Source organism: Dicentrarchus labrax, unplaced genomic scaffold (genome assembly GCF_905237075.1).
Source record: "Dicentrarchus labrax unplaced genomic scaffold, dlabrax2021, whole genome shotgun sequence".
Lineage (NCBI taxonomy): Eukaryota > Metazoa > Chordata > Actinopteri > Moronidae > Dicentrarchus > Dicentrarchus labrax.
Window position 1 is genome coordinate 22,074,411 of NW_026136719.1, and position 15,497 is coordinate 22,089,907.

Sequence of the window (15,497 nt, forward strand, 5' to 3'; positions counted from 1 at the left end):
TGTGGTTGTCTGCCAGAAGGTGTCATAAATTTACTTTCTATCCAGTTTTAAGTCACATTTTTTACAATATACTTTTAACATCTTGGTCTTTTTAACTATATATTTTAACCAGATTAAGGATCTTAGTTATTGGACGTCTAGATCTTAAGTTATCAGAGATTTGAGCTGAGCTAATGTTAGCAGCAGCTCGGCTGGCAGGCCCTGCGGGATGTCCTTTGTCCACCAAACAGCGTTGGAGAAACACTGATTTTTAAGGTGAAAAGGTTTTTCTTTTCTTTTTTTTTGGAGAGGATGAGACCTCTGTGGATAATTTGGCTCCTGATAGAAACCTCCTGAATGATGAACACTAAAGAAATCCTAACCGGGAGAGGCTGACTGCAATGGGGCCAAGGGTGGTGAAGACAACAACTCCCATGCTACTACACAACCCCATCAAACTTTGTTGACTGAGTCTGACCTTGTGTCCCCCAAAGCCAGACCTGTAATGTGTCCATTTTCTTGACTGTTTTTAAGGCATGTAGGCAAGTCAACTTAACACCATATAGACCACAGCTTATTGTAATATGTTATTTTGACAAAGAGATTGAGGTATAGATAGAGCCAAAAAAACAAGATGAAAGCAAACCTGTGACGGTAGACCTGATACAGTCAGAGACAACACAGACAGAAATGTAGATGAACAAACATAGAAAGATAAATAAAGACAGAAATTCAAAATGGAAGCCAACCTTGGATGGTGCGTTTGAAGAAGGCCTTGCAGGCCTCACAGGATGCCACTCCATAGTGGTACCCTGATGCAATGTCCCCGCACACCAGACACAGCCTCTTAGGCATCGAATTCAACATGTATTCACACTTAATCTGTGAATCTTCGCCAATAGTTGAAGAACAGTCCTCATAACGCTTTGACCCGGGGCCGCCGGCAGGACCCAGGGGCCCTGCATTGGAGCTGTAAAGGCTCGGGGAGTCTAAGCCGTTGGGGTGGCCGTTCATCGTGGACGAATAGGAGCCAGAGGCGTCACTGGAGCCACCAGGAGAGTGATGGTTTAGACTGTCAGTCAGGGAGGCAGGACTAGACGGCTCTGTCTTTATATAAGAGGACGGACAGTTGGACTCAAGGTGGCGCTCTTTACTGGACATTCTGCAGAGAAGCCTGAGAGAGTGAGACAGGAACAAATAGAACAGAGAAAGAAAGTATTACAAAAAAATGTCTCATGTAAAATGTAAAAAAATTATGGATATTTATACAGAAAAGAGGCCTTGGAGGAAAGGCAGAAGAAAGACGGATACAGTTAAGGCAATGTTCAATGAAAGAAATTCATTTTTTGGAAGTCCAATTATAGCAATCATTTGTTCTGATGTTGTTGTATTTCCTCACTGTCACTTTCTATGATAGATTTATAGTTTTTCACTGAACCTGATACACACATGTACACACAATGCATCCATCACATTTGTTATTCTTTTCTTGAGAGAAATGATCGAGAGTTGTGCAGACGGAGAAATAAGGGACGAGGTACTAAAATATAACCTTGTGAAACAGCTGGACTTGCGAGATCACAAAATCACGAGATTATGTGAGAACCTGTCCTGCTAGGCTATCTACACGTTTTTGGCTGGTATGGTAGTACTGCACCAATCAGCATCGTACTGGGGGAGGGCAATATGTGTGACACAGCAAGAAGATACAACAATGGTGGTTAGTGTAGACACAGCTAGCATCAGTTATACGAGAACTGGAGAGTATTTCTTCGTACAAAGAACAACACTGGAAGCTTTTATTGATGGAAAAGGTGTTTCCGCTGTTCTCCCGACTGCCTTCAGTAAGAGTTCGAGTACGTTATATGGTTTATTGATCTGATTGGTTTAAGTTCACTCGCAACAGACAGTAATAGACATATGGTTCATCCAATCACCTGCCCTTTTCCAAACAGTTTCCAAAAAACAACACCCCAGATGGTTCTGTGTAACAAACCCTCTGGCACAGTCAGATGAAATAAAATACTTAAATAGAAAAAATAAAAAGATTGTGGTTCATTAGGGGAACCGTGTGTAAAATAAAGTAGCAGAGAAGCATCTATAGTAGCACACAGTCACACAAACACATGCACATGGTCGGGGCCGACGGTCATCCGTCACTCTCCAGTCAATAGCAGCTTGTTCTACATGAAGGTAATCAGTAAGCAGCCTCTCTCCTGCTCAATCATCCCAAAGACAGCCTCACACACGCATTATGCTCACACACACACACACACACACACGCACACACACACACACACACACACACAGATTCATACATGGTCATATTCTGACAGCTACAATATAAGAAGTTTAGCGAGGAAGCCATTAAAAAACTCTTATAAAAAAGAAATAAAAAAAATCTTTACTAATCAATACCAAAGTATTACAGTATTCTCCTCATCACTTGTTCTTCTCTGCTGTCTCTACCGTTCTCTATTTGGCTTCCCTTCCTTTCTCCCTCTTTCCTCTCTTGATTTTCCTTCTTTCTCTCCCTAAGGAGGCTGACTGGTGTCTTGTTAATGGCAGTTGTAATTAACAGCTATCTTCTCTCTGTCCATATCTCTCTATCCATTCCTTTGTCTACCTTACTATCTATCTGCCTGTCTCTCTATCACTTCCTATTCACTGCCATCTCTCTCTCCCTTTCTCTCTTCCTCTATCTCTTCCCACTCTCTCTTTCTCTTCCTCTTTGCATTACCACTCTCTATTCCTCTAACCCTGCCCTCCCTCCCTTCTCTCCCGCTTCATTGTTAAAGGCAGAAAGCACAAAAAGACTTTTTAATTAAGGCAGGATGCTGCTAAACGAGGGGCTTCTAAAGTCCAGTCAGCCTGTAAAAGATCCCTGTTCTACAGGGACCCATAAAACACAGACAGTGCCTTGACGGAGAAAGGAGAGCCAGTCTGGAGAGAGAAGGGTGAGGTTGGGTGTGGGTGGGGGTGGGGGGTGGTGTGGATATAGACAGGAAAACAGGTAAGCAGACAGACAGATAGCCACAAGAAGAGACAGACAGAATGGAGAAATAGAGACTGAGGAGTTGGCTTCAGTGACTTATGACAGCCAAATGACACACAGCCGTTTCACATCTGAATTGTTCTGTTTTAATGTGGAGCAGAGCTCTAATGTGTTTGATGAGCAGCAAGATAAGACAAGCCATCCTCTTCCTTTAGCCAAACCTACACAGGTACTGTGAGGCAAAATTCTCCTTCACCAGAAATTCTTTGCTTTTTTTAAGTCAATTTTTCCTTTCATAAAGTGACATGACATTTATAATGTACAATACTTTGCTCCCCCCCCCATCATATATTTTATTCCCATCACCACCTCTTCCCTCCCGTCCCTGCAGGTCCTTCTAATTCAGTGACTCTATTAATCGTGGCTTTGTGGTATTCACCAATGTCTATAAATCCATTTATCTGATGCTAAGGTAGGCCTTCAGTTTGCAATGAGGGGGACGGTGGAAAAAAAGGTTTGGACACAAATCAAGAGAGAGGAATGGAGGTAAAAAAAGGGATAGAGAGGATGGAGGGATACAGAAAGAGGGACAGAAACATATAAGGTGCTAGAATGAGCAAGGAAGAAATAAATGTGGGAAAGAGTGATGGGATGATGAGAGATTGTACAGGGTTGTCTATGTTCTAGCAGAGGGAGAGAAAACACAGTGGAGACAGAAAAAGAGAGTAGACCCATTTAAGTAGATGATGTGATGGTGATGATTTAATCTCTCCTTTTTCACTCTTTATGCTCTTTTGTGCCCCCTCCCTTCGACCGTCAATCCCTCTGAGTACCATTAAGTGAAAGAGTTTAAGTGCCAAAAGATCTCAGGCGCTTTTTTTCCCTTCTCTCTCTCAAATTCTCATCTATCTCTCTTTCCATTTCTCCTCTTTGCTCCATCTCTCTCTCCCTCTTTCCCTCCCAACATCTCTTTTTTTCCCACTCTCACGTCTTTTCTATGTGCTCTTTCTCTCTCTCACTCTGCTTATAAATGAAAAATAATGGCAGTCGAAGGGGGAGGAATAAAAAGAATAAAAAAAGAAGACATGCGTGGAGAAGAGAAGAGGAAAGAAGATTAAGAAATCACAGCCAGTGCACTGTGCCGAGCGAGAGGTTGAATGCATTTATGTATGTATGTTATCAGTATAATTATGGCGCTATGTAACGACGGCTCAGTGCTGAAAGAGCAGTCTTATTGTGCCTGTCTGCTCTTCAGATGAGTGTGGAGAGAGAGGGTAGGGGCTGGGTCTCATTTTTTATCAATACTTTATGTTTTTAGGTTTTTAAAGAGATTTATATAAAGAGGAAAAGGCTTGAGTGTTTTTCTTCTCCTTTTTGTATTTTCACAAGGAGCTCAAAGACGTGAGCAGTGTGTTATGAGGTGATTACAGTAACATACAAAGAAGAGCAGTAATCAGATTTTATTATTAGCTTTAGTTTTGTTTAATTCTGTTACAGAAAAGGGTTTTGAATTTCATTTTATTCATTCTATTCTATACATTTTTGATGCACTTCAGTGGGAGAGAATCATATTGTAACACATACTGTAAGAGATTTTTCCTTTTTTGAGTTGCATAAATGATGTTTAGCAAATGGTATGACGCTTCTTTTTTTCAGAGAAAGAAAAGTTATTGTTTATTTTGTTCAATCGTAAGATGTTTGGTATAATTTCAGACAGAAACTTATTCACTTACCAAACTAGACAAAAAGATTTATTTTAATTTCACATATTCCACATCAAACAAAAAAGAAGGCTAACCTGTGAATACTTTGATCCAAAATATACTTTTTCTCCTCTTTGAAATAAATAGCAGTTAATTCACCTAGGTTTATATTTCAGAATAAGTGTCCATGATAAAATTGACCACACATTCAGTGTTTGTGACACCAACTAGATATGAGACTGTTTTGTCCCCAGCCTGAGCAATGGGACAAAAGTGGCTGTTTAGTTCCTGCAGACATCAAATATTCAACAGGCCTATTTACCTGTCCCTTACTGAGGGAGAACACACACACACACACACACACACACACACACACACACACACACACACACACACACACACACAACCAGAAAGATTACCACCTTCCCTTGTCTCCATTTCCACCTCGATCCCTGTCATTTTCTCTTCCTCTTTGTTCTTATTTCTTTTTTTCATTTCTCACTTTTTAAAGGCACGGTGACTCATGAAAGAGAGATAAATATGTGGATCCGTGGAGAGAGAACAACAGAAATAATAGAATGATGTCTCAAAAAGAAAGAAAAGAAAAAGAAGGAGAATCTTTTTTTTCTGTGTGTTGTGAAGGAAGGTGGGCCACTTTAGTATGACAAGCTGTCATTAGAGCGGTGGGCTGATGCAGCGCACTGACAACTGGCAGGGACAAACATACAATCATCGTATTAGAGCAACTACTCTCTGCCTCACTCTGTGTCTCTGTGCTGTTCGCTGTGTGCTCCTTTAGTCTGCGTTTCCGCGTGCACTCGCACTCTTTTATTATACACAATCTTTTGTGCGACTGCCTCGCTAGATGGCAGCCATAAACACAAACTGATCCTCAAACAACTTCAAACTGTTTTTGTCCTGCCCCAGGTTAGAGAAGAAGATGGAGCGGTGTAAGATGCTGTGAGTTGAATAAATGTTTACAATGGACAGTCTGGGTGTAACATTCACCTACCAAATCAAAGTTTAGACGACACTCAGTTTGTACATAATCTGCCTGACCGCTCATGATGCCCTGCTGTCGATGTTGTCATGTCAATAGATCACAATAATTACATCGGTGAGGTAAAATGTTACGGAAAAATAAAAATTATGGTCAAACTACCAAAATATGATTGAAAATATTGAATTTTTGTGTGAAGAGAATTAATAGATTGAACAGTGAAGAGCTGAGATGTAAACATTTTATTTAAAACTGCTTTTAAAATATGTTTTTCTTCAGACTGTTAACACACAGAAATGCATTTGACTACACCTTGACAAAATCATGCAGGTGTAGAAGAACGAAGCATCTCACTGCTCTGACAAAATGTTTAAAACCAAATTCCCATGAAAAAGGTGATAAAAATGAGTAGAGAAGGATAAGATGAGAGAGGAAAAAGAGAGAGGAAAGAGAAGTGGTAGCAATAGACAGAGAAGGGAGAAGTGCTGACAATGTAGCTACCACGGGTTGTACCTTACCTTTCCATCACACCAAGCATTGTGCTCTCGATGCTGATAAGAACACACAGTCCAATAAGCAAAAAGAAAAAAAAAAAAGGAGAGAAACCCTTACACAATTCTATCTAGATGATACCTGCAATGCCTTGGGAAACTGAAGGAAGGATGGAATACAGAAAAGAAAATACATTGAATTAAAGAATGGAGTAAAGAGGGGAATCGGTACAAAAAATGCATTTGCATTTCCATAGTTAAATGAATAGAACGATTATCAATAGACTGAATTGCTATTTCAGCCCTCACACTCTTCTGTTTATTTTTCTTTCTTTGCTCTATGTCTCTCTCCATTTTACTCCCTCTTCAACGCTCTCCTATCTGTTCAGGGTTGTTGAACTGCTTGTCAGCTTGTTAGTTTGATACATGCACTGGACAAAAACCCCAAGTAAACTTGACTTGTTAGCCACACACATTTGTTCGAAATGAGCAGGTTACTGCTGTTGCGGTTAAAGAATTACAGCGAGAACACATTTTCTATTTTGTGATGGCTGAATTATTGGATCTGTGCAGAGAAAAAACAAAAACAAATGCACATAAAAATGTATGCATGCATGCATGCATGCATGCAAAAAAAAAAGTATATCTTTCATGTGTATCATTCTATGTGTCATTTTCTAGGAAAGCAGTAATTGAATCTGTGTTTTTACGTGTGCACTGTGTGAAGTTGAATAGTTTATAGGGAGAAAAACACAGAGAGAAAATAATCAGTGTGTTGCAGTTTAGTGTTGGTGTGTGTTTGTATGAGTGCGTGTGTTGGAGCCGAGCTCCATAGACTCACAGTGTGTCAATGATTATAGTTGTTTTCAGGGAGAAAAATGAATAAAATAAGAAATAAAAACTCACGCAGCGACAGTCAATCTAAACCACTCTCCCTCCTACTGAGCCCTCTCTCGCCCTCTCTTTTCTGCTCTCTTTGGGTTTCAATCTCTCTCTAGTCGTTCCTTCTTCTCACACACAAACACACTCCATCATTGCTTCTCTGTCTTTCTCGTGCATCCACACCCTGTCACACACACCACCTTACACCCCACACAAATACACACACACACACGCCAGGGAGCAGATCAATTGTTACAGTGTTAGTCGGGCAGGAAACCTGTAATTCACTTCATTGGCTGCAGAATAAACCCCTGATTACATACAATCAATGTGATAATGGCTAAAACACATTCTGCCCAATGGGCTGTCGGGCTGTAAAGACCGGCAGAGGAGAGGAAATGCGAGTGTGTCTATATTCTGTGTGTGTTTAGACACTATGACTCCTTCTAGGAGATATCTACAAACACATACACAGGTGTGAAATGAATTGGGTAAGACTTACAGAGGCACACTAGTGGGGCTAAAGCTGTTATGATGCATCCTGGGGTTTATAAAGTTTACACACACACACACACACACACACACACACACACACACACACACACACACACACACACACACACACACACACACACACACACACATTCTGTAGATGTGAATGGATAAACAGTGGGAGACAGCACACACAGGGCAGGCTCAGCCAAACACGATTGATTAAGAATTATGTGCTTTCCAAACTGCAGACTATTCAGGAGAATCATGTTGAGTCTTGTGATATCAATATATCTGTGCTGTTGTTTCAACTGTTTCATGCACTTTATTCTTCTGTTTTCTTTTTATTTCTGGTCTGTTCTTTTCTCTTCTCATAAAAGGTGATTATATTCCAAAATTTTAGAGGAATTCCTTTTCCTCTCGATGTCTTCTGTGACATGTATGAAGGATGATTTAGATTTGAGAGTCTGACTGCGTTGGTGTAGTTATTTAAGTGAAAAGATATGAAGAGGTTGAGCTTGTTCAGGGCAACAACGTTAAGGCAGTACAGCGCAATCCTGTGTGTGTGTGTGTGTGTGTGTGTGTGTGTGTATGTCAGATGGGAATCTTGATGATTTAGGTCATTTTCTTGTGGAGCAGTGGCTGATAAGTGTGTTGCTGCCAGGCACTATCTTTGTCACCATGTCTCTCTCTCTCTCCTTAGCTCTCTCTTTGTCTCTCTCTCTTTGCCCCTCTTTCTGTCTCCTTTATCTGCTGTGTGTCATTGTATTTGTAAGGGTGGTTGTCTACTGTAAGAACAGTGCTTCAAACCTCTGAAACATACAGTACGCTTCACATCAGGAGTACAGTTAACAGTTAGTCTGTTAAATGTAGTAAAGTATTTATTTGCTAAATAATCCAATATATACATTACTGAAAATTAGACGTCTAATTCAGTTCTATTTTAGGACTTGGCAGACAAAATTGCATACCATGTACTTGTAGTGACCTCCAGCCTTTTACTGGAAAAGGCTGAAGAGTGGAAATCAATGAAATTACAGAATGCATCCTCTTTTTAGGTAATGCTTTTACAGAAGATGCTGCATGTGGCAAATGTGACATTACTAATCCTCCTTGTCATAAAAAAATATGTAATGATAAATGCATACATAAATATTTAATTTGTTAAATGATATGCAGAACACATTTTGATGAACTCATATTCATACTTCTTATAGATATGATATTGGCAGATAATGTTTGTGCAGAGGTATAAGGGGTATACATTGTAGGCTGGTTCCTTTATAAAAGAAAGGTCATTGATCAAGGTGAGCGTTCGTCTCCCTTTCTACGTGTGTGTGTGAGTGTGTGTGTGTTTGTGTGTACTGCACGTGTGGATTAGCAGTGTTATCGCTGAGCATGAGGGGTGCAACAGCCCTTCCAAACACTTACCGACACTCACCATTGTGGCATGCATTCACACACACACACACACACACACACACACACACACACACACACACGTACAAATTCGACGTGTACAGTGAGACACATAGCATTCCTACTCTCTCTCTCTCTCTCTCTCTCTCTCTCTCATATTCAGATATGATAGAGACCTGGGCAAGGTGCCGTATCAAATGAAATTGCACAGAAGTATAATAAAAAAAGTGTTTAAAAAAAAACAAAATATCCCCCCATCGGATTAAAAACACATTTTATTAAGCAGATGGTGAAAGAGGATTTACACTCTAGTAAATATGACAGGGCTTTCAAATGTGACACGGGAGGGAGGCAGAGACAGGGGAGGGATGGAAAAGGGACAGAGGCAAGGAGGGAATGGGAAAAGAGAGCGCAATGCTGCAAAAGAGAGGAGAGAGAACGACAGAGTGTGAAGTAAAGGAGAGGAGAGGAGAGCAGCGTCAGACCTGCATTCTTTAAGCAGATCAGATTTGGGGAAATTGGGCTGTCACTACAGGATTGTGATGATTTACACCTATCCATCACAGGGAGAGAGAGAGAGAGAGAGAGAGAGAGAGAGAGAGAGAGAGAGAGAGAAGTAAAACTGGAGTATGTACAATAATGCACAGCATCTGTAAAAATTGAGAAAATCCGTCCCTAGAGTTCACTGCTTGCTTTTCTTTTTAACGTTCTGTGACTATTACTGATATATAGTGATGGTGGTAGCAGCCTCTTCATTACTTTTACTGTATGATTACATTATGGGACAGGTATTGTGGGTTGAAAGAAGAAAATGAATGTCATAGATTATGACTTAAAAGACAAAATTCCCTCCCACATTACCCAAATATATTAAATAGTAATTTGAAAGCAAGTCGCAACCCTACGGAAATTCATTTTACAGTTGCACTTTTTTTGAACTGAATTGATCTGTATTGTCACCAGCTGCTGTTGACACTCGACCACTATGCCTCCTCGCCTGATCTCCCCTCTCTTTCTCCCTGCCCTCCTTCCTCCCCCTCTCCCTCCCCTCACTGCTGGCTGATGCACCTTACAGCCTCACTCCTGGACCATCTGTTAGGGAATCTAATTCACATCCAGTCATAATCAGGTTTGCTGGAGTGCCCACTGTCTCTGCCTCTCTTTCTGTCTGTCTCTTCCTGGCCTGCCTGCTTCTTTCTGTCTATTTTATATTCTTTCTTTGATTGTCTGCCGTTCACTTACAGTGAACATTTAAGTCTGTCTCAATTCAATTTTGTGTATTTGGACATTTTCTCAACATTTTCCTCTTCATTTTCCCCTCTTTATTGCTTCCCCCAAAACTGGCAACTGTGCATGAACTTGTGACAGTCACAGAGAATTGATCTAATTTGGTCTTTTTAAATTGGAATTAAATTGGAACTTTAATGTTTTAAATATTTTTGTTGTATTACAGTATAATCTGTTGACATAAAGTCTGCAACTGTTTGTCATTGCAGAATTTGCTTTCCTTTCACCAGGTTTTAAACTTCGCTTCCCTAAAAACTCATCATATTTTTTTTTTAAAATAGCAAATTACAAGTATTTCAATACTGCTTCAGAATTTTTATGGGGAAATTAATTCATAAGCATCAATTTAACATTGCATGGAGTATCTTAACTGTGCATTATGTGCGTGTATAGTGTATGTGTTTATGACTGAGAATAAGGCGAGTTGAGGTGAAGGGGGTGGAAGTTAATGAGAGGTGAGTGTCTGAAACCCTCTTTCTCTCTTTTTCTCTCTCTCTCTGCTCCAGCAGTAATCCTCTTCTATAAATCTGCAATCCAATCAGCGTTGTCCACATTTATACACACACACAGACACACGCACAAACCCACATACACGCACAGAGCTGTTGGGAGGCCCATCTGTGTGTTAAGGCAATCTGCTTTATCATTATGATTACATTGGGCTCAGTTTACAGCAATGTGTGTGTGTGTGTGTGTGTGTGTGTGTGTGTGTGTATTCAAGCGCACCATGGCTGCCTGACATTAATCACATTCCCATGGTTTGATGGCCTAAATAAAAATAGGAATAATATTGTTGCTGTCCAATGAAAACTACAGATCTCCAAAAACGAATTTTCTAAAGAATTCAAAAAAGTTTGTATGCCAGCTAAACGTGGAACAAAGCATATGAAAGTTTTTCAGATAAGTTTTATATATTAAAAAAAAGATTTTTGACAGATTTTAGAAGAGAAAGCCATTCTCTGCTGTAACAACTGAGAATTAAAATATTGCTACAAATTAATAATAATTTACTTGCATTTTGAGATGTTTTAATATTTTGGCAACGAGTATATAAATCCTGTTTAATAACAACTGAAATTGGAGCTTGGAGTTTTTTCCCAAAGGTGCATCTAGTGTGTGTGTGTGTCTGTGTGAGAGTGTGTATGTTAATCGTGTGAGTAAATCCCATCAACACAGTTGGAGGTCAGATATCCTGGAGAGAGTGTTCATGTGATCTTATGCTGCATGTGTGTACGAGAAAAAAAAAAAGCATATTTGTGTGAGAGGGTGAGTTGAGGTAAAGTGAGTGGTATTTACCATTATCTTTACTATTTTGTTTTTTTTTTTTTTTTTTTTTAAGAATATGTTCTATGTATTGAAGTATTATTGAAGAGTAGAACAGTAAAAAAAAAAGCACAGATAATAAAATAAAAATTAGAAAAAGATTAAGCTACTTCAGTTTCAGGGTCCTGGCTCGCTGTCACACTGCCATAACTTATTGGGACACTTGAATAGAACGAAGTCATCATTCATGTTATTAGTAACACCTGTGGTTTTCCTACTATAACAAGTCAAAATGCTGTGAAAAAGACCTATGGGCATATTCATTGTGATAAACTGTAAACCAGGAGGTCTTTTTGCTCTGATTTATAACATTCATATTCCTGTATTGCAGTATTTCAATAGAAGTACTGAGATAAATAAGTTGGGAACTTCAGCGGTATTGTTATTGTCGTTATTATCTGCCAACTGGGGAAGATTGTTGTGTCACATCTGAAGCAGTTGAATTCACAATGATATTATCAATTGTTTTACCTTGGTCCAAAACTTGAACCAATGCAATGGCAGCAATGTTGCCCAATTTTGTGTGTGTGTGTGTCTATCTGTGTGTGCGAATGTAATGTGTGACCTTAAGCCATGGCGTGACTCCCTAGCCCTTGCCAAACCTTTTCACCTCTCATCACCAAACCTCACTGTCTGCCAACAAACACACACACACACACACACACGCACACACAGACACACAATCATATTGTGCTAGGAACACTCCTGTTGGTGATTGGCTGAGACTCTGCGTGAGAATGGCTTGCCAGACCTCTAATTGGCTTGACCCAGACTAACCCTGAAATCCTATTGGACTAAGACTTCCCAGTCTACAGTGTACACGGGCATACACATGCTGACACACACTTAAAATTAAAGGGCTTTGCAAAAGCCTAACAACGCACCAATCAATAGTGTTCTAATAGGCTGCAATAATACAACAACAATAATAATACATGATACCTATGTTCATTTAGGTTGCCATACCAGTTAGTGAGATTGTGCAGCATGACGTTTAATAAACACATTCATATTTCCATATTCATTGTATAGAACTATAGATAAAGCTTTTGGAAAGCTTATGTGAGCACGTTTTGCTATAATGATATCTAATAAAGTCAGTTCAAATAATTGTCAGTGCTAGGTCACAACAAGCTCAGCTGAGAAATAAAATCTAAACACAGAGCAGTAAGCACACTTGTCCCACACTCATGCTCATTTGCATATAATAGTGCAATAAGCCTGCATTATGCTAATTATATACAAAACACATACTTACAATTACAGTTTTGCAATCTGGGCATGTGCTTCCGTCTCTTTTCCAGAGAAATTTAGAATGATTAAAAGACAGAGAGAACAAGTAGCAGAGAGGGACGACGAATACGAAGAGAGAGTCTGTGTGTCTGTGTTTCATGCGTCACACCTTTGCTGTGTTTTAACATTAAACAAGCAGCATATTTACAGTTTATGTTCTAAAAATGGACCATGGCAGCCCTCGGTTTTACTTGCTTCAAACAACACCAGCCTAGAACTGGTTTGCACTGGAGAACTTTAAAGTGAAATTTCACTTTGGTTAAAGCTTTTCATGCTTTATTGCACATGGAGATGGCATGGGGGATTACTGTTATGGTAAATGTGACTGTCCTTCAACCAAATGATACGATTTAAAGCCTCTGTGCTGCGACGCATTTGCACTACTGAAGTGTCCTTGAGCCGGAAGTTGAATCGCGCGGTAAGAATTCTCGTGGTACCCCATATATACTGTAAAAATATAACAAAACAAAGACAGTGCTATAGGTAAAGATAAAAAAAATGTATGGCAGTGGCCACAAAGGTTGAATTATTGTTATTTAAAATATATAATATTTACCTTTGGACACAGAAGAAAACACGTTGGGATCATTTAGTAGCAAACACACACACACACACACACACACACACACACACACACACACACACGTGCACATACAAACAATTAATAAGAGGCAGAAAATGAAGTCCTTTCCACTCCATAGACAATACTTTTACCATACCTGTCGTGTTAATGATCATCAGAAGTAATTGATTAGGGTGTTTAATAATGTGGAATCTTAGCAGTCACTTGCAGCCCACAGTGAGGGATTTTTAAAACTGAGAAAAAATATTGAGCACATTACAGATTGCTGAACCTCCTCCCTTCATGGCTATATTTTTCAAGAGGTTAATCTCCTGCTTGCATATGGTAAATTAGCAGAGCAGATTGTTTTAAAGACAAAACTAACCATAATGTATATGCAGAAAAGATAAAATATACTTCAGTCTGAACATTCTGTCATAGAGTAAGGAAATAGAGAAATAAAACACAAATACATAATCCTCAAATTTTAATAGATCATAGAGAAAAGTTACGTATCTCAGCACTATCTCTTCTGCTCTCTCTCTCTCTCTCTCTCTCTCTCACACACACACACACACACACACACACAGACCACTAAAAACACTGGCTTTTGATGTCTCAAAGTGCTTGCCTTTCCTTTCTCTTTCATCTGTGGTTTATAGAGGTCAAGTGTGGCTTTTGTGTAAAACCGAACAGATTCATAGATTCTTTTTCTTTTACGTTTCTCTCTCCCTCTTTTTGTGTCTTTGGCACACTCGTCATTTTGTCTTACCTGGGGTTGTAGAGGGCATGTGCGTCTCTCATGTGGTTGGCCTCTAGTGGATCGTAGCTCTGGTGCATCCTCCAGGCGCCAGCGCCGCATTTACTATAGGTTGACTTGGAGTTATCTTCACTGCTGCTGTTCACCAATGGCCCCTTCGATAAGTTCATTCTGCAGGCAGGGGAAAAGCGAGAGAAGTAGGGGTGAAAATACAGCCAGCGCAACAGAAAAACGTTGAAAATATAAGCTGACACATGGCCTTTCTAATGCAGTTGGGGGGTGTTTGATAAACTATCGAACTATTTTACTATCAAGTGAAAGATACAAAATCTATTGAAATAAGACTGAAAATAGTTCTTAAAATGTAAACATTAGAAGAACACACACAAATCAATTGTACAGTGAATTTAAGATGTAATACAACTTCAAAAAACGTAGACCAAATATTTAATGAAGAAAAAGCAAAAAAAGGGACTGAAGATCTTATTCAATTTTTCAGATCTACATTCAGAATTTTTTTTACAACAGGTGATGACACCAAAAGGGATACAAAAAAGGAGGAAAAAGAACAAACCCTTCCTAAAAGGTAAATAAAAACAAAACAAGGTTATTTCTACAATAAATGTAGTGTGAGGCAAATTAATAGGAGACAATCTCATGTGTTATAAATGTAGTTAATGCACACACATACATATTTTGCTGGCCTGTTTGATCCAGATGTAACAAACAGCTACCAAATACGCAATCGGTTATTTGAGTACGCAACTACAGGACAGAAACAGGTAGGTACGGAGACAGTCAGAAAAAACACAGTCAGGTTTAAAGACATGTAGAAAGACAGACTGACGCACAGGACAACATGCCGAGAGCACCGACAGGCAGACAGACAGACAGACAGCTGTCAGTCGGACAGACGGATGCAGACGGGTGGAACCTGTACATGAGACTTTTGTCCTGGAATGTGTTAACAAATTTCTGTCAAATACATCTTTCTGTGCTAGCATGCCTCAGTGGATGCGTCAGGCTTCTAATTGAAGCACACCCCGGCTGTGTTTAATGTCAGAGGAGTTTTACCAGTTTTAGCCTTGGAAAAGGCTTTCAGGCCGAGGGAATATAAAACTAAAAACACCGGAGGAGGGACTGCTACCTGTCAATCAAACCCGCACAGTGGTTGTCCGGGGAGGAGCCGTTTGCCGGGGTGATAAGGTCAATGCGGGCAACAAAATCAGAATCATCCATTTAAAAAAATGAATTAAATAACACGCCGTGAAAGAAAAGAAAGGGACAGAACTTATAGCTGACGTCAAAGAG

General features: G+C 39.7%; 1 protein-coding gene across 6 annotated transcripts in view; it reads right to left on the reverse strand.

Annotated features, from left to right (window-relative positions):
* Nucleotides 1-15,497, reverse strand: part of esrrga (estrogen-related receptor gamma a) — a 155,240-nt gene that overhangs the window by 50,808 nt on the left and 88,935 nt on the right. For all 6 annotated transcript variants that reach the window (XM_051379596.1, XM_051379594.1, XM_051379592.1 and 3 more), the window contains 2 exons: nt 14,199-14,357; nt 729-1,153 (listed from right to left, as the gene is read on the reverse strand). In XM_051379596.1, the coding sequence (XP_051235556.1) occupies nt 729-1,153; nt 14,199-14,356 (583 nt within the window). In that variant the 5' untranslated portion in view covers nt 14,357. The remainder of the gene's footprint in view (nt 1-728; nt 1,154-14,198; nt 14,358-15,497) is intronic.